At 36.0% G+C, this 26,331-nt stretch overlaps 1 protein-coding gene across 1 annotated transcript in view; it reads left to right on the plus strand.

Moving 5' to 3' along the window:
* Nucleotides 1-2,167: 2,167 nt before the first annotated feature.
* The window catches only part of IQUB (IQ motif and ubiquitin domain containing), a 56,939-nt gene continuing 32,775 nt past the window's right edge, over nucleotides 2,168-26,331 (plus strand). The window contains exons 1-6 of the mRNA XM_063101029.1: nucleotides 2,168-2,585; nucleotides 4,740-4,874; nucleotides 8,058-8,219; nucleotides 8,306-8,478; nucleotides 8,680-8,835; nucleotides 13,976-14,186. Coding sequence (XP_062957099.1) covers nucleotides 2,168-2,585; nucleotides 4,740-4,874; nucleotides 8,058-8,219; nucleotides 8,306-8,478; nucleotides 8,680-8,835; nucleotides 13,976-14,186 — 1,255 coding nt within the window. The remainder of the gene's footprint in view (nucleotides 2,586-4,739; nucleotides 4,875-8,057; nucleotides 8,220-8,305; nucleotides 8,479-8,679; nucleotides 8,836-13,975; nucleotides 14,187-26,331) is intronic.

The raw sequence follows: 26,331 nt of genomic DNA on the forward strand, positions 1-26,331 counted from the left end.
CAGGTCCTGTATACTTTTCCTCGTTTCATCATTATGTCTAGGTGAGTTTTTTTGTATCTCATTCAGTTTCCTTAGAATTATCACTCGAAATTCCTTGTCAGTCATTTCAAGGGCTTCTTGTTTTATAGGATCTAGAGTTTGAGATTTATTAACTTTTGGTTGTGTGCTTTCTTGATTTTTTGTATTTCTCGTATCTTTTTTTTGATGTTTATTCATTGTGGCGGGGGGTTTCACAGTCCACAGTTTGAGACTATTGACCAACTAAGATGTTGCTGTGGTTGCCAATTTGGTATGGCTACCTCCATGACTGCTCAGTTGGCCTCTAGTGCCTTGCATGTGTGGTTGCCTCGGGCCTTGGGCCTCTCCGGGGAGCCGCCTCTCTGGTCAGCTTGGACTCTGCTGGGCTGTTGGATCACGGGGCGGTACCGCAGTGTGTGTGGTCTCTGCTGAGCTTCCACTTCCCATGCAGGACTTCTCCCTGTTCCATGCACTCTGGCCCGGGCTGTTGGATCACGCAGTGGCGACCCCACAAGGTGTGTGGTTTCTGTCGAGTCTCTGCCTCCCTAGCCGGACGTCTCCCTGCTCTGTGTGCACTGGGCTGGGCTGGGATGTGTCTTCTGCAGCCCTTGTCTATCAGCTGGGCCTTCAAGACCCTGCTTGGCACCACCTCGCCCAGGAAGTCTACCAGGTTTCTGCTAGGCACAGATGACCGGTCACTCCGGGTGCCTTTGTAGCACTGTGTAGATCTTTGTCGGGACTTATCACCTTCCTCCTGGTATCACGGTTATTTGTGTACTTGTCTTATCTCCCACACCAGAGCATGAGCACCTCGGGGGAGGAGCCCGCAGCATATGGTTCACCTTTGAATCCCCTGGCGCAGACTGAGTCCGTTGCCCACCTGCAGTCAGCTCTCTGGCAGGTTCAAGCGAACTCAGGAACTCTCCAACCACACTGTTCCTAACCAGAAATAAGTTAGGCGTTTTTCTTAACTGGTGGCCGCAGAGATGGTATCTGCCTCCCGGTAACAGGAAATTTACTGGGGGCCGGAGCCCAGGGTGCGGTGGAGTGACAGTCAGCCCAGCCCATACTTCCTTGTCCTCCCAACGCTAGCTGGGACGCCCCACGCCACCATCCCCGCCAGAGAACCGCGGAGGGTGTGGGAGGGGAGGCCAGCCCGCAGGCCCCGGGAAGCCCCGTGCCAGGGCAAGCAAGTGGGAAGGCTCAGTAAGGAGCCGAGCCGGGCGAGGAGGACAGGCCTGGCCGAGCCAGGCCAGAGCCGCCACCACCTGAGAAAATGGAGGCAGCCCCGGGGCCAGTGAGTGGCCCGGTGGGGCAGGCAGAAGCCGGGCGGGCGTCCGCCTTCTGAGCAGGGCCGGGCCGGGGTCACTCACAGGGCTATGCCGGGTCGGGCGGCTGTCTCTCTGCCTCTGCGTAGTCACTGTCCCCGTTCTCAGCCGCCGCCGCCTCGGGCTGCTCACTCAGTCCCACGGTGTGGCTCGGGCACTCCCAGGAATCTTCTTTTATGCCGGCCTGAAACCTCGAATCCTGAATAGGGCAGCTGGCCACCTTCAGCGCGGCCCCGGCCTCCGGGATCCTGGCAGTGTCAACAGCAGCCCCGGCGCCGTGTTCCCTGTTTTGAGACTCGCTTTTGCAGCTAAGAAACAGTTCTTTTCCTGCTCCATACTTCAAAGCTGTTGCCTGTAAACAAGGCAGCCTCTCCTGCCAAGGGCAAAGTGGTGGTCAGCCCCCACGACCAGCCACCAGGAGCAGTCCTCCCATAAGAGATGGCAAGAGCCTGTGCCAGTTTTGAATTTAGAAAAAAATTAATTTACAAAGTTTTTCTTTCACAAGCCATACTTCATTGAATAAGAAAGGCATGACAAGATATTTTAAAGTGTTTTTTCATATATTTTTCACAGAATATTGCTTTCAAATTTATTGTTTAGTGGGTTTTTTTGTTATTCATTTTTACTTCCTGTAGCATTTTTTTAAAAAAATTCACCAATGTTTTTTGGTCTGATTCATTATTAAGGTAACCATTTTTTTTTTAAATGAGCAACATTGTAATATATTACAAGCATTACTTAATACCAGCAATGAATATGATATTTGGTGTCAAAACTTTTACATATGTGGTAAATGTGTTTATTTTTCTTAATTTAGAAAAATGTCTGATCAGGAGGAAGAGTTTGATGCTCAGAATATAATTTATTCAACAGAAGAAAGTAATGGTGATGATGCTTTTGGCATTGTCAATATTCCAGTTCCTTCAGAAGATCTTCAAGAGTCAGATCAAACTGAAGAAGGTGAATTTGAATTAGAACCATTCAGTGAGGGCCATGACACAGGTGTTAAGGAGCAGAGTGACCAGAGTTCTTCAAGACTGGAGCCAACTAATGAAGAACAACTGATAGAAGAGGTTTCGTCACCCAGACAAGTTTCACATACTCCAGGATATGATACAAAGCCGTATACAGTGCAGCCAGCCAAACAGAGTCCAAGTGATGATACTATGACATTTCTGGACAAAATAAAGGCTATAAAGGACTCTTTGCAAACATCAGCAAAAGATTCCTTAGCAACAGGTATTACCTAGGGAAGATAGGATATTACATTTCCTCATTTTGAAGTATGGTTGCTTTTCCTTATGTGTTTGCTTATTTTTGTTTGATGATTTGTTTTGTATTTGATATTACTTTCCCTTTTCCTTATCCACCAAGCTTTCATAGCCACCCAACCTCAGTCTCTTCACTATGTGTGAGAGGTTCTCTATTCTTCCTCAATAAATGAGCATCATTAAATTATAAATTGATATTCATATACTTTTTAAAATTTATATATTTTTCCAACTAAAGTAGGTTTTAAAAATGTTTAGGAACTTTGGAAAGTGGTGAGTAAATTCTTGAGAATTATTGGAATTATTGTGCATGACAATTTGGAATTAATTATTGTATATAGCCAGCAAGAGGTGGGATGAGAACTGGACTCCAGATTTCCTAGTTTCATATCCAGTGTTAATTCCACATATCATATTGCTTTTACATATTTTCGTAGTCTGATTAGGGTTAACCTTATATTTAGCTTCAGAAAAATCATCGTTGTCTTTGTTGTAGGTTAATTTTAAAGTACATACAAAAAATAATATTAATAGCATGTAGGAGTTGTTGTTCCATTCTGGGTAACAGAGTGAAGAGGGAGCAGTAATAATGTGGTTACACAGAGAACCGTTCTACTTACATGGTTAACTGACTGCTCCTTTTTCTCTCTTGCCATGAGTTTTGAATTTTTACCCACAGTGTAGAGAACATGGGCCATCATTTCTTTTTTTTTTTTTTTTTTATTTCTAACTTCTCAAAATACATTGTAGTTGATTTTCGTGTCCCTTTACCCATTATGGGCCATCATTTAACAATAATAATAACAGTAGCTTAGTTTGGCTGGTAAAATGTAGCTTTTGAATCCAGTGGGGTAGTTTACCCTTGTGTGGTGTGTTCACACAAGTAAAGAATGAAAAGGAAGAAGGAAAAGAAACTAACTAAGCCCAACTATACCTGACTGAAGCAGGTGTCTCTCAATTTCATTACTCAGTGTAAATTTGGGTTATTTATTTGGATATTTCTGTTATTCCCTGATATTGTCACTTATAACAACATGGTGATTAAAATAAAGTTGTCTTGGTCCTGTACTTCCTGAGGTTCACAAATTCCTTAATGTACTTCCCTTCCCAAAGCTTAAGAAGTCACTACTGTGAAAGTTTTAAAATATATTTATCATAGCTTTTTATACCCAGAAAACAATTAAAATAGCCTCCTGATAATTTAACATCCATGAAAGTGTTCTCTTTTTTGATAGAGAACTATGAAAAAATTTTCATTTTGTTGGCGGCTGGCTGGTACAGGGATCTTAGTCTTTGACCTGGGTGTTACAACACCGTGCTCTACCAACTGAGCTAAACAGCAAGCCCTGAAAACAAGTTTTAACAAGCACAAAGAATCTTAGTATCACCAATGCCTAGCTGAATTTTGTCATGGGATTGTTGATAAATGTCTCAGTACACTTTATGAAAATTGTCATGTTAGGCATCTAGAAATATACAAAACTTTTTGGCCTACAATGTTCATTCTATACTCCATCTTACTTATTAGATCTTCCCCACTAAAATTTAAAATCTATAGATGTAAAAGAAAAAAGTTACTCCATATTATTAGTTTTTAAATACTGTATTTCCTTCCTATAATTTGTGAGCAAGCAATCATTTTATGATAAAAGTTTTTATTTTTAATATGTAAGCATCTTGATTTCCTATGTTGTAGAGTGGGGAGTGAGTCATATAATGTCCACTTTTGTGAAAAGTAGTTACAGTGCATTTCTAAGTTCTGGGATCTCATCTCAAGGTCTCCCTTTTCTATACTTGCTACACAAAAATACTTGATTTTCTGGGATGTTTCCTTGCTTATGTACGAATAATATATACCAGATGTTTAACACTGGTGCTAATTCTTGAGATTACGGATTAATTTTCAAAGCAAAAGGTTGCAACTGAATGTTGGTCATGTCTCCTTATAGAAAGTTAAAAGTAATTCTTATAATTAGAGTGTGGTGGGGAAATATGGCAGAAGCAACTTGCATTTCATGTTGATTAAAAATTGGCCCATAATTCTATACTTATTTGTGGACCTTAGGTTGCTGACCATTGCTGTATTTGACTATGATTCTTTCTCTTCTCTTTTTATCTACAGTAAAAGTTGTACTTATTCCTGTGGGCCAGGAAATTACCATGCGTTTTAAAGTTAACACTATTTTTAAATACCTCAAGGACCATTTTGCACACTTATTAGGTGTCCCACCTTATATACTGCAGATAAGATATTCAGGTAAGTTTGGAGGCTAATAAAACTTATCAAGACTTATCTAGTTTTAACATGTAAACAATCAAGATCATTGATATCTTGATGTTTACTATTTGAACATTACATTGGGTTATGCATTCATTCATTCAGCATTTTTATTGAGGACATACTTTGTTCTAGATACTTTGCTAAGAACTGGAGGTACAAAGAAACGTGAAACAATATTCCTGTTTTCAAGTTGTTTATAAACTAGTAAGGAAGAAGATACTAGTTACCACATAATATATAAATGCAATAATTGCCACATAATGCATAAATGCTTTAAATGGAAATATTCACAGAAAGCTATGAGTGGAGAAAGGAACTTGGGAGATTCTAGCAAGTTTCATTTAATAAAAGTGATAGTACTTGTTCTAAGTTCCAAAGAGGTGAGAAAACCTGGTACTTTGGGGATGTGGTAAGTAGTTTTGAGTGGCTGGACATAGTATATGGGGAGTGGGAGGAGATGAGATTGAAAAAATAGAAGATGAAAATGAAGGAGAATGTATTGAACAAAAAGAGAACTATAAATGGTTTATGAGTATTCTATACATTAAGGTCAATTCACATTCCCATGATGTCAGGTTTGTTTATATTTTGTGGATGAAATTGAGCAGCCCGCTGGAGTTATATTACCCTGTGTCATGAGAAAACACAGTCTTTGTAACTGCAATAGAGTTAGCCAGACCAACATAGCTAAATATATGTTTCTATTAAATGTGTATGAACAAATCCTAATATTTTAGTTTTAAAAGTTTTGGTATTAACTAGTAAAGATGCCACAAAAAGTTTCCAGAGAAAAAAAGTAGTTTAATTTCAAAATTATTTAAAAAAATCTGTTATAGTGAATGTACTCCAAAAGTAAGATGTTCATGTATTTGAATAACTGATTATTAAAGCTTGATGGGGGAAACAAAAGTGAAATTTAAATAATTATTAGTAATAATAATGAAAATGATCATGACCATGTTGATGATGATGATGGTTAATTTATTGAGCACTTACTATGTGCTAGTACTTCTACAAAATGTTTTGCCTACATTATCATTTAATCCACAGCAGCCCTTTGAGGTAGCTATTATTATTATTATCAACTCTTTTTTTGAGGGAAGGAAACTAAAGCTCGGAGAACTTGTGCAAAGTCAAAGAGCTGATAGGTGGCACAGTCTGAACTTAAATGTAGGTATGACTCCAAAGAGGGAATTTGGAACTGCTGGGCATTAACTATAAGGTGAGGTTCAAAACTGAAGAAGAGAGAGAGTACTTTGAAACTGGAGTAGCCAACCGGTGGTACTTAAGGATCTCTCTGTTCTTTGCACTTCATGACCTGTCTTCTTTAACTGTAAGTACCAGGCATCACCACTGGGTAACAGCTTTATTCAGCAGCAACTACAGAAGAGTTTGATTCTCTGCCAACTGTCCTTTAGGTAGGTACTTTCTTCTAGTGCTAGAACTGGAGCTCAAGTTTGGTGGGACTACACCCACTAGAGAAACATGTAAAGGAATGAAGAGGGCTCCGGGAACCTGTATTAGTTTCCTATGGCTGTGGTAACAATTAAACACAAGCTTAGTGGTTTAAATGCTAAATCAAGTTCACTAGAATAAAGTCAAGGTGTCAGCAGGGCCACTGTCCCTCGGTAGGCTCTAGGGGAGGGTGTACTTTCTTGCCTTTCCAGCTTTGAGTTGCATTCCTTGTACTCTTTGGCTCATCGGCTCCCTTCCTCCATCTTCAAAGCCAGCAATGTAGCTTCTTCAAATCTCTGTGTTTCTGTCATATCACCTTATCCTCTGTAGTCAAATCTCCCTTTTCCTTCCTCTTATCAGGGCCCACGTGATTACACTTAAGGCCCAACCAGATGATCCAAGATAATCTCCCTATCTGAAAATGCTTAATCAAATCTGCAAGGTCACTTTTGCCCTATAAGGTAACAATCCTGGAGATTATGAGGATGTGAATATATATTCACCCTATCACAAAGCCTGTATGACACTCATGCTAATTTTTAAATTAAAAATTTAGGTTGTGAAATTGAAACTCAAAGGTCTTAGAATGTATTTTTTTGAACATAGACAAAATTGAGTGGTGGTGTCTGATGTATTTCTAAGAATGAGTATAGCTTTTGCTGTGGTCAGATTCCTAACTGTAATTTAGGAAGGCCATACATTTGGAGACTGATATAGTTCCTGTGACGCAAAATAGTAGCCGGTAACATTATTACATTTTTGGATGCCTTAAAAATAGAGAAATAAAATTAGCTAATTTATTAAATACACCAATGGTGGGGTGGAAGGTAGAAGAGGGAGTAGAAGTTGAAGCAATGTGACATAAAAATAAAGTGTTGTACACTTTTCCCAGCACAAAACTGAGGCTTACCTATACCTTGACATGAATTAATTTATAATGAGTTTCTGATTAACAGAAAGAGAGAAAGGAAGGGATTCTTTGGAATTATGAGTATATGCTTTTCTGTGCTGGGGAGTGGGATGGGTATTAAAATAATCATGCTTCCCCTGACATAGATATGTCTTGTGCTTATATAGAACAAATTATGGTTTTTTATAAAGTCAATGTTTAGAGTATGATTCTATTTATCCTATACAATGTTTTTATTTTTAAATGTTTATAGAATTTCATCGTTATTATATATTTGTATTTCTGATGAGTAGAAAGTTGTTGCTTTATTTAAAATGTTGAATTCCTGCTCAAGATGCCACTATAAATCTTACTATTGTGGAATTTTCTATACTAACATTACAGCAAGAGATGTGAACCATTAATACTATCTTTAGTAAATAAATAATATGTGTTCCTACAAGCATCTTTGATGTTTTCTATACCATCAAAATGAGCACATGTAATTAGCCATTTCTAGAGACCTACTGTACATCATGGTGACTATAGTTAATAACAATATATTGTATGCTTAAAAATTGCTAAGAGAATAGATTTTAAGTGTCCTTACCACAAAAAAATGATAAGTATGTGAGATAATGCATATGTTAATTAGCTTGATTTAGCCATTCCACAATGTATACATATATCAAAACATTACATTGTACACCATAAATATGTACAATTTTTATCTGTCAATTAAAAAAATAAAAAAGAAAATAAATAGCCATTTATTTGTCATAAAACTTCTTAAAATTTTATTTCATTTTTTTTAGGAATAATTCTTAAAAATAATGAGACTCTACTGCAACATGGTGTTAAGCCACAGGAAATTGTACAAGTGGAAATCTTTTCTGTCAACCCAGATCAATATCCAATCAAAAGAATAGTTGCATTAAATGAAGTCTCTCAGATCATTACTGTTACCATACAAACTGGTTAGTTATTTGATATCTCTTAGATAAAGTATTTTAGAGTCCCTTTGTATTTAAACTTTCACTCAATCTTGGTTTTATCTACTCAGGCATTGATCAGTACCAGGAGGTAGCTGTTGAGATTACAAAATCTGACTTTCACAAACCATTTCTTGGGGGATTCAGACATAAAATAACAGGAATAGAATATCACAATGCTGGAACACAAACTGTACCTAAAAAGATTCCTGAAGGAACCAATGTATTTTGTAGGAATACACAGGTAATGTTTTTATTTTTCCATTTAGGTTTTTAAAACTATAGAATCAATACTGTTGTACTATATGACTCTCACAAATTCAGTTTTTCTAATTATATGACAGTTAAAATAATAAAAGAAAAATTAACTTAAATATGTAGGAAAAATATTCTCTTCACGCACTTACGTGAATACTTATTTAAATTTTTTATGTTTGTATTTTAGACAGTTTTTCAGAAAAAAAAGATTCAACAAACTACAAATACAACATCTACACAGATGACTAAAATTGGTGTATATGTATCAAATATGACTGATAAACTTGTAAAACCAGGAAAATATTTTTCAGCAGCAGAATACCATGCTCAAAGATTAAAGGCGGTAAGATAACTTTTATTGTAGATGAATACTAAAAATTGAGTATATAAGCCAATTGTTTTGTGTGTGTTTGTGTTTGTTTTCCTATGCCACATTAGCTTGAGAAAGAATCCACGTTAGTGTGGGTTATGTTTTACTGGTAATAAAAACAGTCTTTATCTCCAATATTCTCCCATATACTGAACCAGAATTCTAAATGATCCTAATTCTTCACTTTCCCTTAGGGAAATCCAGGTGCCTTGTGTGTTGCCTTTGGCCATTATTAGCCTTCTCAACACCTCTGTCTCTCGGTCTTAATATTTCTCACAATACAATCACCTAGGGAGCTTTCTAGACTAATTGAAACCAAATAGCACATTAAAGTCTGTTTTCTCTGCTATTAGTATAACCACTCCAATTCTCTTATTTCATTGTTTGCATGGTCTGTCTTTTTCATCCTTTTACTTCCAGCCTGTTTGATCTCTTGTAGACACATAAAGTCGGATCCACTTCCTGTAGTAAAAATGACCTGAAAACAGTGATTTAAACAGATTTTGTTTTTCAAATGACAATAAATCTGGAGCTAAACTATTGCTCCAGCTTAACAAATTTTTATTTTTTCAGTCCAAACTAATTTTCACCAAATAAAGGAAAAAATGGATCTATTAGAGAATTTGGGGAAAGAGTAAAGGTTAGGTGAAATTTAAGTGAAGTTTAAATTTAAACGATGTGAAATTTAAAAGAGATATAAAATATTGTTTCTTCTCTGAAGTTCAGCACTTTGGTTGTAAATTGAGGCTGCTTCTCTCTGTTAAAGTGGCTTAGATTGTGTAGGCAAGAGTGGAATGTTTCATGCTTACTGATTTAATTTCAAACAGCAAAGTTTCTGATAGTTTATGATTTTAGAGAATGAAGTTTCTCAGTGAGTAAGAAAATAGTAGTCACCCAAAGAAGGGGCCTATTATGACATTTTACAGCTGCAGAGTGTTCTTGGGAGAAATATTGTTTCCTGTTAACTTTGTACTGACTTATCAGTGCCTGTTATTTCAGCCTGGTGATTTTTTACTTTCAGTTTAAACTAATTTTTGCTTTCTTAGTGTACCGGGCTTGGATAGTGGCTCTACAATGTTATCAGGAACATAAAGATTTTCACTCCATTAATCTCATCTGAGCTTGTTACTGTATGATGATAAAATCATTGACCAACCTTCATCATTGTGTCTGCATTCTGTGCAGGAAGAAGGAAAAAGTCAAGGCAGCATGCCCCATGTATGCCACCTTCATGGGTTTCCCCTGAAAGCCTCACCCAGTTACTTCCACTTGCATCTCATTGGTCTGAACTATGTCCTGCAGCTGTCCTTACACTAGAATGTGTGATGAATGTATTTTTAAAGTAGCATTTTCTTAGTAAGAGGACGTAGGGGAAACTGGATATTAGGTAGGCAAGTAGAAGTGTCTATGACACTTTCCGAACTCCAATAAAATAATATTAAAGGAATACAAAAATATAAACATAAAGGGACAAAAAAAAATGTGAAAAGAGAAGAATAAATGCCAGTTGATCTTTTTGAAGTTGTACACCACATAGAGAAGTGCTAACTTGCCTTACCAGAGCAGAGGAAGTGAAAAGCGAAATGCCTGTCAAGGGGGATGACATCAGGAAGCAAGTCAATCTGCCCCATGGAATCTTGGAAAGGGAATTAAAAGGTTGTGTGGGAGATGGAAGTGAGGTCTGAGATGCAAAGAGAAGGATTAGTTAAAAGCCAAATTAAGAGTAAATTTCCATTTAATACTTTCTTCTTTTATCATCATCGATTCCTTTCTACTTGGGGGGGTGATGTTTATTTTATTCTTCATACTGCTTCTTGAATTCAGTGCTTAGTAATTATTTTAAATCCTGTTTTAGGCAAGGTTATATTATGTGTGACTACTGTTATTTTTGCACTCATTCCCACCATCTCATTTTGTCTTTATGTACTCATCATTCTTGTTTTTTATTATTATTATTATTATTTTCTTAACCCTTCCTTCTTTTTATTAGTTTGACTAAATTTATCTTTTTCATTTTTTTTTCTTTCATAATTTGGAAGCAGGTACTTTATCTCTATTTTTTTAGTGGTTACTCATAAATTTTTTTAACACACATAAGTTTTTATACCAAAGGCATATGTAATATGAACAAGCCAAGAACCTTAACAGGCTTTTCTTCTCTTCATTTACTTGCCCTCTTCCCTCATTCCTCTTATCCAGCGAGGATTTTATCTGGAATTGTAATTATATATAATTTACTATATAATTATAAATTCAGATTGTTGTTTTTGTATATTTACATTGATAAATATGATTTTTTTCAAATAAAATATATTTAGCTAAATAACTTTTTGAAGTTTTTCTCAATGCTTTAATTTTTCCCCTTGAATTTATTATTCTTGCTGGAACACATTCTGTAGTCATTCTTTCAGAGATTATGCATGAGAAGTAAACCATCTGAGTCCTTATTGAATGAACCTTATATTTGGATTTTTGTTTGAGTGGATGTAGAAGGTTAGACTCCAACTTATTTTTAGGATTTTTTTAATAATAACTTTAAAATTGTATTTGACTAAAAATCTGATATCAATCTGATTCTCATTTCTTTGTTTCCCCTTTCTGGAAGGTTTTAGGATTTTCACATTATCCTTGGTATTTTGTAATCTTATTGTGATGTGCTTGAGACTTGGTGATGGACCCTTTTTGTCTGAGAACTTATGTCTCACTTTGGGAAATGTCCTCTATTATGTTTGAAGTAGTGTCTGTAATACACTTTCCTCATTCCGTCTGCAACTTGTATCAGACATATTTTGGAATGTCTGGATTTATCTTTCATGTCTTTCATTTTTTCTTTATTCTTTCCAATTTTTATGATTTATTCTTTTATGTTCTAAAAGATCTTCTCACCTAAGTTTCTTGCTTACTAACTCCTTCTTAGGCTCTGCACACTGCAGATCCATATATAATAAAGTACTTGTTCTCTGCCAATTTCTATTCTTCCTTTCTCTACTTGTAGTAAACACATGCTGCCCCACTGAAGACCACATTTTATAACCTCCTTTGTATATCAGTGAGACTATATAACTAAGATCTGGACAATGAAATGTGAGGAGCAATGATGTGCCACTTCCAGATATTGCTCTTAAATTGCTCTTTGTTCCTTTCCCCCTCTTTACTGGCTGGAAGAAGATAGGAAGTGGAGCAGGCCACTGGGACATACAAGTAGGAAGCCATTTGTTAAATATGGCAGCGCTTTCTACCTGCGTGCCAGTCCTTGGATTATTATGTGAGAGGCGAAAAACTGTTGTTTAAACAGCTGTGTTTTAGTGTCTTTAATGAATTTAACACGTTTAATAGCACCCAAGGTAATACATATTCTGTTGACTTTTGCAAATTTCAAAAATAAAAATTTTGCCAGTCTTTTGTTTGTTCTTTTATATTGATTATTTAATAATTATTTAATATTATTTTTATATTAATTATTTTATATTTTATAGCCATCCCTTTTTCCCTGAAAATGTTGACTATATTTAGTCTGGTTTTGTTTTTTGTTTTGCTTTGTTTTACTCTAGTAAGGTGGTTCTAAAACCTCAGCATCAGCATCACCTGGAGGCATTGTTAACATGCAGAATACTGTTCTCCGCCCCAGAGTTTCTGGTTCAGTAGCTCAGGGATGGAGCCTGATAATTTATAGTGCTCATAATTTTCCACGTGCCACTGATGCTGCTGGTCTGGCCACCACTCTTTGAGAACCACTGTCGTAGTAATTCTGTTTCGCACAAGTATGTATTCTTCTCTTTATTGAGTGAGGGACCTTTAATGTTGTTGGCTCTTCTCAAATGTTCAGTTATTCTTGGGTGTGTACTCATAAAATATTTGAGATTTTTAATGTCCCCTGTGCTAGCAATGTATTTGTTTACCACAGTCTGACCCAGTGGTTTTAGGGGATGTGTAAGGCTTGATTTGGGGCGAGAGGTAGTTTTCTGGATAGAGATTTTCTATCCAGCCTTCTAGTACATTAACTACTGTTTCCTAAGCACAAATATCTCTGTTGCTCATTGCCTAAATTGTTTCAGAGAAGCCTGTCCCTTTTTCAGTCTTCAAGCAGTTGCCCCGTGAGTTGCCTTTCTGTTCAGAACATCTACCAGTTTTAGATTTGAAGCAGTCCTAGAACCACTTCTATATTTTCTAGCTTGCCTCTCCGGTGTATGATTTGGTTATAGATTCCTTCTTCAATTTATTCCACCTGCCTCTTTTCTTGAAGGAATTCTTCAAGGTTTCTATTCCTTGGGGGTCTTCTTCAGTATGACCCAGTGTCTTTATTGATTTCTCCTGTATGTAATTTTTCTATAATTATGAGGCATTAGGATAAGGGAAAGGGATGTGTCAGCTCTGTCCTCAGTCTCCATCCAGCCTCTCCACATTTTATTTTTATTTATGTTTTGTAAATAAAATTATAAATTCTCTCAGCTATATCATGAACTTTTTGAGGGTCTGGTAGTATGCCGTACCCTCAAACCTATTTATATTTCATACAGTTTAATAAATACCCATTTGCTTAAGTCTTTCTTTTATCTAACCTGCCTTTGGTGGTTTCCACACATACCTACCTGCTGTGTGTTTAGAAAATTCAATTTTGTTTTAAATATGAGCCTAATCTAATGGCAGTTAAGATAAGCTAGAGACAATTAACATTCACAACAATACTAATATTTACTGAGGGTTTGTTATGTACCAGGCTTAGGCTAAGCATTTTTTTTTTTTTTACTGTTATTATTACTGTTTTACAGCTGAGGGTACTAAAACACAGAGATAGCAAGTAACTTACCCAAACTCAAACAACTAGTGAATAGCAGAAGGAAGATTCAAGAAAAGTTTTACTCCAGGGCTTATGCTCTTAAACGTTGTACTAACAGCCTCCTATGAAGGTGTATTTACTAGATTCCAAAGTCAAATAGCAGTGACATGCATTATCCATGGTTTTTATTTTGGTGTATGTGAGAATAGATTCACAGTATGTTGCTGTTGTTGTTGTTGTTGAATTGGAATTGAAATAATCATTATTGCCTTTCTTTATTGTCTGATCAAAAAGTCGATGACAGACACTTTTTATTTCCTTCTAATATAACTATAGGTGATAGTGATACAGACTTACTACAGGCAATGGCATGCTAAAATCTTTGTGGAGAACTTAAGAACACAGAAAAGATTGAGGATGGAGTGGGAAGCACAGGAAGAACAAAGGAAGATAAGGGAAAAAGAAGAATGGATGAAGTTGGATTATTACAGGAGGCATAATCCTAAAACAAATGAAGATTTTGAACTTCTTTATAATGCACTAGAACGTAAGTTTGTCATAGGCTTTGCATAAAATATTAATTTTTAAATATTTTATTGATAGAAAAAAGGTTTACTGAAGACAAAAGGAAGACTATTATTATTTTAGGGAGATATCTTGGGAATCTGAACTAGAGAATATAGAAAGATGAATAAAATTTTACATTTGGGACAGGAATTAAGTCTGGAATGAAATTGGAAGTGCTTTTATACTAATAATTAATAAAATGTGCATACTGCTCTGTGAATTATGCAGTTTTAGTATATTAATTTTACTTGATCCTCATTTATGTGAGATTAAGAGAAAAAGTGCCATCTAATCTTTCTGGTGGCTTCTCAACTCAGAGTTGAGGTGTCCTTTAATCCCTCAACCCAGCATCCTGTCTGATTTTACTCTTGAGAGCAGTGGCTTTGCCATACCTTTTAAATTCTCCTCTGTTAATAATAACATATAAACGTGTATTCTCTGCACACTGACTTTTATTCCCCATTTCTTCCACAGTATGTGTGCTAGTCATTGATAAATTAAAACATGTTACTTGCACAAGCTAAGCCCTCCTTCCTCAGGACAGTAGATACACCATTCCCCCTTCTTGGAGCCTTTTCCCCATTGCCCACCTTCACATCTCAGGTTGAATGTCTACTACTGACAGGTTTATGTGACTGATAATGTAATTTGGATATCCTATTGTTATCTCACTGTCCTCATTGCACCTCAGACTTATAATTTATATCACCACAGTTTGTATTAATGCATCTTTTGCTCAACATTTTCACCACTGGATTGCAAGCTCTATGAGGGAATAACTAATTTATTTTTTGTCAATTTCACTTTCTGTGCTTAGTTCACATGCCCAACAAATGTTGGTAAAATGAATGAATGAATGAAGGTAAGAAACCCAGGGATGTAGTAATGCAAGTGTCTCTAGCTTCTGTTTTGCCAGCAATACCTACAAAAGTACATATAAATGGCACAGAAGAGTTATTTTTTATACTAGATGTTTGAGAGTGGAGAAATTGGACTCTTGTGAAGACATAGAAGAATTTTAAAAATTAAATATAGCCTTAGTTTTTTTTTTTAGTTCAACAGAGTCTTCATTTGAAAAAATAAGTCTAACTTCTCTATGATTATTCATAACATTAACTTTGTTTATGTACTATATTTTGTGGTTGTTATGATATATTCTATTACTCAAGTCACAATTTCCTCTCTAATTAAATACATTTTATAGGTGTTGGATATTGGGTCTATTTAAATAGCTGTATGATAATATGCTGTGTACTGAAGATAATATACTTAAACTCTAGGTCTAACGAACAATACTTATAAATTTATCTCTTTGGTAACACACAAAATTGAGTGGCTTTTTAAGGAATGTTTACAGCATCTATAGCAGTGTGAGGTAACTGTTAAACCTGCTTCTTAGATTTGTATGTCTGTTTCCCCCTTTCTCCTATTGTTGAACTCTGGAAATACTGTTTTACTTTAAACTTCATTTTTACTTCCATTTTCTCTGTCAGAGGATAACAAAGATTATTTCTAAGTGTCAGTAGTTCAGTAGAGAGCTTTGTTAGCCAGGTATCTGTGAAAGGTCTTATTGACAGTGTAAAACTGAAGTTCTATGAAAGCAGAGCTCTGTTAAAATACTCCAAACTCCTATATGAATAAACAAACGATACCATAGTTATTTTTGTTTGGTTAATAGGCTACTGTGCAAAATAATAGAAAATATGGTGAATGAGTTTCTACCTTTCTTCTTATTAGTGGTGTTATCTAGGACAAGTTACTCACTTCTTCTAAGCCTCAGTTTCTTCATCTATAAAAAGGACTTAATAATTTCTGGCACATCTTCTTCAGAGGTCTTAATAAAGTGAAAAATACAAAATATTAAATTTAAGAAAGTACTTTAAAAAGTGAAAAGATCTGTACAGATATGTGTTAACATTCTATGGCAAATAATTTTATACAGAATTTCAATATTAAAGTAGAACAGATATATTATAAATAAATCCACACATGATTGGTTGGGAGGAAAATGAAAGTGAATCAAATGAAATTTCTTACATAAAACAGACATCTCTCAGTTTTTTCCAGTGCTGAAATTCTAATTAAAATCCTCATAATAATGATTTTTAAGTTCTCTTTTGTTGTAGTTAGAATCTCTGGTTCACAGGCTTTCTATATTGCTCTTCTATTTAGTATAGTTTTCTTCATTCCATTATCATAACTTCAGTCCTTGGAACAACTGCCCTCTTGTGGCTCATAGTGACAATTGTATAGTATGAACTATAATTCAGAGTATGAAACTTTTCACTTTAGGATAACCTGTCCTTCAGTAATAAAAGCAAGATGGTATTAATTAATTTAAGAAAATAAATTTAACTACATAAGATAACATGTCAAAGACAAGACGACCTCTAGGCAACAATGTTTGATTTTTATGTCATTTTTTCTTATAGCAATATGTTGAGAGTGACTTTTTCATTGATCTGAATTGTCACTAGAGTTGATAGTTGAAGAAATAAACAAAACAAAACAAAACAGGCGCTGAGTATCCCTTATTCTATAGAAAGCCTGCAATAACTAGGTTTGTTTTGCCTGTTTAACATTTTTATATAAATGTGTTAAAAGAAAAATTTTAGACAAATTAAATTTAACACAGTTTAATTAAGCCAAGAACAATTTGGATGCAGCAGCCACTAGAACCAGAATAGGTTCAAAGTGACTCTGGGGTTGTCACGTGGTCAGCTAAGATTTATAAATGGAAAAAGGAAGGCGATGTACAGATAACGGAAGTGAGGGACAGAAACAGCTGGATTGCTTACACCTGGGCATTTGCCTTATTTGAGCATGGTTTGAATACCTGGTTGCCTGTAATTAGCTGAGACTTGGCTACTTGTTACAAGAGTAGGTTACAGTCTGTTTACACATCAGGTTAGGTTAGAGTTCACTATGTCTGAAGAAACCTTTAGGTCAAACTTAATTTAACAATTCCCTCATTTTGGTCAACCTCTCAACTCTGAGAGATAGACCAAAATTTTAGGCACTGAAATCACTCTGTGTCACCACTGTCAATTGACATATTTGGTCTCAAATTTCACTGGGAAATAGCATAACTGTGGGTTTTATAAGGTGAAATCAAGGAATCAGAGCAATAGGAAAAAAACTGATTAACATCAGGTTACTTTTTCATAAGGGTTTAGAGCAGAGGGGACTTCCTTAGTCTGGAATCTCCTGTTTACAGGAGGAAAAAATGGTTTTGTTTCAAAATCTATCTGCTTTTTTAAAGTTTCAGTTTGATTATGTGGCACTTAACATGAGTGCCTCCATTTTGGTTTCATCTGATTTGTTGCTGACGAGTGCAGGAGCTCAGTCCCATAAGTTTGTTTAACAATTGCAATTACACAGAATGATTTTTTTGTGCCCAGCTTTTATAATTCGTATTTGTGTCATCAGACTCATTCATGCTGTTGTGTGTAGTTGAAGTTTGTTTGTTCTCATTTCTATATAGTATGCCATCACATGAATTTACCACAATTTATTTGTTCATTTTACTGTGGCTTTTTTTTTTCCTCCCCAGTTTTTTGGCAAATACAAGTAGTACTGCTACACATATCTTTTGGTGAAAATATATGTGCACTTCTCTTGGGTGTAAACCTAAGAATGGAATTGCTGGTTCATAGGATATGTATATGTTCAGCTTTAGTGGATCCTCCTAGATAATTTTTTAGAAGTTTTACCAGTTTATACTCCTACAGGGGAGTATGAGAGTTCTAATTGCTCTGTCATCCTCTCCAACATTGGACACTTCTGTCTTTTTCATTGTAGCCACTCTGGAGGGTATACAGTGCTATCACCCCACCTCATTTTTGATGAAGGCTCTGATAGGTGAGATATCAGGATACCAGAGTCAGTGTGGGGCAATCTCTCTCCCTCATAAAAAATTTACAAAGGAAATGAGGTGGAACCTATTCCTTGGCCCAAGGACCATTCAGGAGGATCAAAGATATAAAAAAGGAGAGGAGAGAGAATTTGAAGAGATTAAGAAAGTGGTTTCTTTGGACAGAGCATGGCTGTGCTTTAGGGTGGGAATAGAGGGTTTTGCTGTTTTCTAATTACATGCCTAGTGAGAGAAGCCTCAACATAGCCCTCTTGGGGAGCTTCAAAATATATTCCCTGTGTCATGGAGGACTGCTGCCTGAACCTTATCCTGGATGGTAGATTGGGGTCTGACTACAATCTAGGAAACTTATAGAGCTAGTGGAGGGCTGACAAACTTCTTTGATTGTGGAGAGTGCTGCTGCATTGATATCTACAGCACTCCCAGGATTTTTTGAGCAGAGATATGTTTGTCTTCTGTCAAAATGGGACTACACAGTAGAGAGAGCAAGAGAGAGTGAATGTGCAGCAAGGTGTTTAGAGGTCCTCTTGGGTCCTCTTCAATAGGGCCTACTGGGGAAATGAGGGGATCTTGCCAGACAGAAGCTTAAAGTGAACAGCTGGATCATTCATAAGCAGCTACCTGGAGTGCAGATGCATCTGTCTGGGGTCAAGGGAGCTGCAGGAGGAGGGGTTCAGCTCAGAGCCCCAGGATAGTGAGCGTAATCATTTGTCAGGCTTGGAGAGCCAGAATCTACCCAGCCACATAAGGAATAGTGAGGAGAAATAGGAGCTACGAAGGCATCACTTATGAACCAGGAAACAGTCTCCCATCTGACAACGAATCTGCTTGCATCTTGATCTTGAACTTCCTAGCCTCCAGAACTCTAAAAAATAAATTTATGTTGTTTATAAACTATACAGTCTACGGTATTTGTGATAGCAGCCCAAAAAACTAAGATATTGATGAAGATACAAAGGCAATTCAATGGAGAAAGGACAGTATTTTCTTGTAGGCAATGTATAACAGGATCTTATTTTTTTAAATCCAATAAGACGTCTCTGCCTTTTAATTGGGATACTTAGGCCATTTACATATAATTTGATTATTGGAATGGTTAAGTATAAATCTGTAGTCTTGCCATTTGTTTTATATTTATCTCTCTTATTATTTTCAAAAGTCTATTTCCTTTTGATATTCACCTGTTTACTATTAGGTGTTTGAATTTGCATACACTTATCTATTTTTATCCTGCTTGGAATCATTGGGCTGATTATTTCTTTGCATCACAAGCCCGACAATCTATGACTTTTGTAAATTCTGGATATTTCTTTTCTGCTATCTCTGAGTCTAATTCTACATTCCTGTTGATTTTCATTTATGGTGGCAGCTTTCTTCATATTTAAAGATGTTGAAGTATAATATACATATTATAAAGTACACAAGCCTTAAGTGTACAGCTCTATGTGTTTTTACATATGTGGAAAGATATATAGCAATTACCCATGTTAAAATATAGAATATATTTATGCCCCAGAAGGTTCTCTGATGTTTTATCTAGGTCAATACCCCAGTTCCACCCCTACAAGCTAACCACTAGTCTGACTTCTATCACCATAGATTAATTGTGCCTGTTATTAAGTTTCACATAAATAGGATCATGTAGTATATTCTCTTTTATTTCTGGCTTCCTTGCCTCGGTATTATGTCTATCATTCATCCATGTTTTGCTTAAAGCTTTAGTTAGTTCATTTGAATTGCCACATAACATTTCATTATGTAAATACACCACAGTTTATCCATTTTCCAGTTGCTAAACTTTATTTAATTTTTTGGCTTTTATGAATAAAATTGCAATTAATGTTTCTTATATATGTCTTTTTTGTGGATATATACACTCCCATGAATATTTTAAAATATCATATTGCAAACATGTGGGATGGAATTTTTTTCTTGTTGGTAATTTCTGCAAGGCTTGGGGTGAGGTAATTTTTCTTGGATAAGCTTCTACTGGTTGCTTTTTCTTGGTCTATGAGTACTGTTTTGAACTGAAGGTAAACTCTGAGTTTCCTGACTCTGTGTGTGTGTGTGTGTGTGTGTGTGTGTGTGTGTGTGTGTGTGTGTGCATGCACATAGGCATGTATGCATGTGCCTGCACACATGTGGCCTGGGAGGGTAGAGAGAGACTCAGTTCCATTTTCTTGCCTTTCCAAGTGTCAAGTTCTGTTTATCTGTTCACCCCTTCTATAACCTTTACAACCCTTGCCTTTAGATACAGAGACTTGCAAGTGTGTTCAGAGCTCTTGAAGCTGTTAGTACTTACTTACGACTATGGATTCTAGCTTCCTGCTTTTTGACACATAGGGGTTTTTTTACGTTCTTGTTAGTTCAGCTGTTCTTTGAGAAAAGTGTTTGTTATATTTTCCAGGTGTTTAGTAGTGGGAAATTTTTGTTCAGAATATAGATAGAAGTTCCTATTCTACTGTTTAGTGATAGAGTTACTGCTGGTCATTGGTTTTCACTGTGTTTCAAACTATCCTTAAGGAAAATTACCTGGAAAAGCCTTTGGATGAATCCTGTATGACAAAAATATTAAAATACCCTCACACAGGGATGACTTCTGTAGTGAGACCTTTAACTTTGAAAGAAAGTACATGTAGAAATGTGTATACATTTCATAGCCAACAGCACCTAGGTAGCGCATATCTACTGAAGTTCAGCAAGTTAGTAAGTTGCAGTTGTATTGGCATTTCTGCTCTTAACTTAATGATTTGCATTATTCTCTCCACCAATGGATACAGCACATAGAAATAGTGGTTTTAAAAAGACTAAACATAAGCATAATTTATCATTTCGGCAGGCTTGAAAAATTCTTCTCTGGTATGCTAATATCTTCTATTAAGAGCAGGAACCATTAGTTACTGCATATGGTTTCAGACTAAATTGTCATTTCAGGTGCAGTCTACTAATTTGTTGATTAATGGTGGACTTTAGTTGTGAATAAAAACCTGAAAATCACTTAACAGAGTTTCAATTGTCCTGTTCCAAAGAGCATGAGTTTTTACCAGGGTTCTCTGTTACACCAAGATAGGACTTTTGCCATCAGTCTTTGTAATTGACCTTATAATACCTAAGTAATCCTTGGGCAAGATGACCCAGGAGAACTTGTCAACTCACTTTATCAATCTTTTAATAACACTCGATTAGGCCTAATGCAATAAATTATATATAAGCTTGTTACCTGCACACAACCAACGTCCTTTGAAATATGCTAAGGTCTACTCCAAAGCATGGGAGTCATGATACGGCATGTGCTTCTATTTATTTCTGACTTTTTACCTCCTCAAAAGCGTAGTGTAGTCCTAGGAAAGTATAGAGCTAATTAAATGAGAGAAAATACATAAAACAGTCAGGATAGCACCTTACATTTAGTAAGTACTCAACGTGGTAGTGTTAAGTGTAAAATAGTTCATCTTTATTTTTACTGAGTCTCTTCAGGCTTAAAACTACCTTCATCATTATTTTTCCTATGTAATAAATATTTATTAAGGTCACTTACTATGTACAAATTAATTGTGCTAGGAATCAGGTACCTAGGTAGGAAGGGTAAGTCACATTTATCATGACAGTAATATAAGGTACAATCTGATAATTGCTATAATAGGGAAATAAAGTTATTAAACATTCAGCAGATTTAGGGAGATGATGTCTGCTTCGGGGTGTTGTTAGGGAAAGTTTCAAAGGGTGTGCAAGATTTTTTATTTGAGTGGGAGGTCTTCCTAAAGATGACCTCTCATATCAGGGCTCCAGTGCATATCACTGGTAGAAAGCATAATTTTCACTGTTGGGGATCTAGAGCTGTATGTATATATTTAGTGTGCATTTGAATCTATCTTCTCTTTCAGTATCAGATGATTGCTGGTCCTTGCTGTGGCCAGAGTGATTTACTAAAAACACAAATCCTACTTAAAAACCTTCAGTTGTTTTCTTTACATACATAATTAAGTCCATGACACTCCAGGAGAAGGCCTCCTTATACCTTTCCAGCTGCATCTCTCAAGACCCCCTACACTGAGCTGCTTTTGTGTCTCCCTGAATTTATCACTTATGTTGTGCCCTTCACCTGGAATGTCCTTTTTCCTTTCAGCACTTGGTTGACTCTTACCTCAGGCTCAGCATAAGAGTCATCATCTTCCAGAAACCTTTCTTGATAGCATGGATAGAGCTTAGTCTCTTCTTGCCCCATGATTCTCTATATACGCCATTCTCTCAACTGTTCAACTTTGTACCTATGGCACCCGATAGGACCTTGCTCATTCTGTCTAGTGAATATTTGTTGAATTGAATTTTCTAACACTTTGCCTTTCTTTAACTTGTATTAACTGTGTTTTCTGACTCTTCTCTGATTATTACCTCTTGATATCAAGGTACCTTGACTTCTACCTTCTGGAAACTCCCTGGGTTCAGCCCATTGACATATCTTACCCTGGGATTTTAAATTGAATTTTACTTGGTTCTCTCCATTCAAGCTTCCAGTTTGTGATGAGAATTTAAAAATGCAGATATATATAAACTGCCAGTGTTGGACAAAATACTGTATGTTCATGCTACTTCTTTCTTGGAAATTGCAAGCATAGGTCTTAGAAATTCTAGAATGAGTATGGACTTCAGATACTAGTTCTATCCTTTCATTTTGTAGTTGAACTTCAGACCACCCTGGAAATTAGGTGATTTACTTAAGAAGATAATTTAAGGAGACAAAGTAAATGTATTCTTTTAAATGAATCAATTTATTATCTTTTAATTACAAAATTTTTGTAGTTATTGACATCTGTGATGAGTTGAGCTGTGTTTCCCCCAAATTCATATGGAGAAGTCCTAACTCTCAGTACCTCACAAGGTGACTGTATTTGGAGATAGGCCTTTTAAAGAGGTAATTAAGGAAAAAATGACATATAGGTGTGCCCTAATCCAGTATGACTGGATTTCTTATAAGAGGAGGAGATTAGAACACAGATATGTATAGTGAGAAGATCATATGAAGACATCAAAAGAAGATAGTCATCTACAAGCCAAGGAGAGAGGCCCTCAAAAGAAACCAACCCTGCCAACAACTTGATCCTTGATATTGAACTTCTAGCCTCCAGAACTGTCTTTCTGAGTAAGACTTCTGTGAAGAAAAGACTGGTGTAGCGAGGCCAGAGCATTTAGTATGTTACACTGTGTTCTGGAGTGAGGGTATCTTGCAAGAAACTAAAGCTATGTAAACCTGTATGGATGGGAGACAAGCTTACTGCCTATAGGGAAGAATCCATGAGCATCCTGCTCTCAAAAGTGGAAGGGCAGAAGATACTCTGCAAATTCAAAACCGAGGTTGTTATGTGTGAGAGGCACGATAGACAAGAACTACAAAGAGTGGCACATAAGATTTTCAGGAATAGTTCTGAAAATCCAAAAACCTGGAATAAACTGAAACTTATGATAAATATCAAAGACTAAAGTGACTTTGGAATATTTGTTCATAATGAAGAAAAGTAGTCTCCAGTTTCAACCTCTGCTTTGCTTCTATGTTCTATGAAGTGCATAGTACAAATGTGGCTTAAACAAGTTCAGGACCCTGCTCCAGATGTACATCCAGGGTCCTAGAATAATTATCAAAACTGCTGTCAGTCATGAAGTATGGGAGAAGTCCCCAGAAGACATGACCTTCCAGAGAAGCTTGTAGTTGACTGTTGAAAACATTACAGCTTTATATAGGTCCTCCCTATCTTTCATGGGTACCTGATTGGAATTTCAGGCTTAATTCCCTGAAATTTATCTTAGTGAAATTTTCCTTGCATTTTGATATGTAGTGTTTTTTTCTTAATAGTTGTCATGCTTTTTACTTCTTTGATTAAAATGTTATTTTTAATAATATTTCTTAAATTTCCAAGCAGTTGGGAATATTTCTGTTTAAACTTTTGTTATTAATTGTTTTGTTTTTAATTGTATTGTGATTAAAAAATGTAGTTTGCAACATTTCTGATTTGGGAAATTTGTGTTTTCTTTTATTCCTATTTTTACAATATGATAAGTTTATATAAACTCTTTACAGACCTTTGGAAATAGGTTATATTTTCAGCTTTTGGTGTTCAGAGATTGATGTATATCAGTTATTTTAAGATTGTTAATCGTATCATTCAACTATTTTCTGCTTTTAATATTTTTTTACATGACTCAGCTATGCATTAACTCATTTGTATTTTAACTATGTTTCTATAATATGAAATATACTTCCCACAGTTGTGTTTCTAACTGATAGAAGTTTTTCATTACATAGTTTGATGGTATGTGATTTCCTGTATAAACATTCATTATAGTCAAACCTTTCATCATAAAATTATCTTGTATCTTGAGGACTGAATTTTGAGGTTCCCCCCTCCTACTTTTACATATTAATATTGCTGCTGCTTTCTTTTTTGTTCATGTTTGCCACCCTTTTATGTTTCACCTTTGGCGTCACTTTTAAGTGTGTCCCCTGAAAGCATCATGTTGTTGAATTTTTACAAAATTATTCTATTTTCAATAGAAAAAAATATATATAACAATTTCACATCTTAAAACGTAAGTATTATGCTTTGTTTTGCATCTCTACATCTTGCTTTATGCTTTCTTTAAAATTTTTTTTCTTTTTCTGCATAAACTGTTATGGTTGTTATCTTTTGCAGTGATTTGAAATATTAGGCATTCTTCATAAAGATTTTCAAAGACTTCCTTTAAGCATGGTAAACTATCAGATGGCTTCATAACCTACGCTTTTCTCTAGCTCTGAGTTACTTAATTTGGGATTTGCTATCTTCTACTGCTACAATGTCCACTTTCTGAAATGACACAGTAGCAGTTTGGGGGACAACATTTATGTACCTTTTGACAGTCTTCCATTTATTTAGTGGTATCTGTACTATATCTTTTAGGAATTTCCCAAGGTTTCTACCATAAGGAACTAATCCTTCCCTAATTTCCAGTACTGATTCAAGTTTTTCTCTCTTCTCTTTCCTTTCATATTTCTTGTATTGTTTCAGTAGGAACTTAGGAGAAGGGAGGTAGAGGCTTGTGTAGAAGCCTCTATCTTGACAGAAATTTGCTCTGCTATATCTTAAGAGGTACTGTGATAAACCAGAGGAGCTTGACCTGGATGGAATAGGAAATGATGCCACATGATAAGCAATTAAGAAATGGAAGTGTTTATGTCTGGAGAGGAGAAAACATAAGTGGACTGTGACAGCTACCTTCAGATACCCAAAGGGATACTGTGTGTCCCAAGAAATAGACTGACTCTGTGTTTCCTCACAGGCTACTACTAGGGCCAGGGTGGGCCAGTTAAACCTGTCCAAGTTGCTGAGAGGAGGATACTTTAATTTCTAAGGTTCTTTCCAACCTTATTTGTATGCTTCTGTTAATGTAAATAAGGTTTTTGAAATGTGGGATACAAAAGGATTTTCTTCCCCAAATTTAGCATGTATAAGAATTGAATGGAACACTTATTAAAATGCATATATCTGAGCTCAGAAATTTTGATTCATTTAAGTTTGGGTATGACCTTGCAATTCATATTTTATGATGTAGTTTAATTTTGAGAATATGGTGTTACTTTTTAGATGAAATGAGTTCATTCAAATATTGCTCTTTGGCATTTTATGGTTTGGTCTCAGTATATATTTCATGCAAATCTTTATTGGTAGTAACCAATATTTTAAAATATCCTAAGTATTATTATGACATAATACATTGGTTTGAGTAAAAAGTAAATGCAATTACCTTATAATATTTGCTGCTATGATTTAGGGTTTTGTAAAGAAATGGAAAATGGTACCTAAGTGAACCAAGGAAACAGTTGAAGTCAGCACTTCTACATAAAACTGTCAATTTTGGTTCCCAGGGAAGGAGACATCAAGGTAGAGTTAGGAGTAAAAGAAAAAGGGGAGAGGGAGAAGGGGAAGGCAAGGAAAGTCTTCAGATTGAGGTGAGGTTCGACACCTGTGGAAGATGAGAAGGAAGGAAAGAGGATTGAGTATGGATAAACTCAAACTGATACAGCTCTGAAGAAATCTAATCCAGCCCAATGATCAGCTTTGATATGACTGACTGCAGAAGAATTTATTGTTGGGTAGATATGGCCAGTCCCTGATTCCCTCATAGTTCGGTTATTGCTGAGAGCCTTGTGGCCAGAGTATGGCCTTTGCTCCAGCACTGCTGCAGATCTGAAGTGCTGTAGCTGGCACTGTCAGCTATC

Source organism: Cynocephalus volans, chromosome 6 (genome assembly GCF_027409185.1).
Source record: "Cynocephalus volans isolate mCynVol1 chromosome 6, mCynVol1.pri, whole genome shotgun sequence".
NCBI lineage: Eukaryota > Metazoa > Chordata > Mammalia > Dermoptera > Cynocephalidae > Cynocephalus > Cynocephalus volans.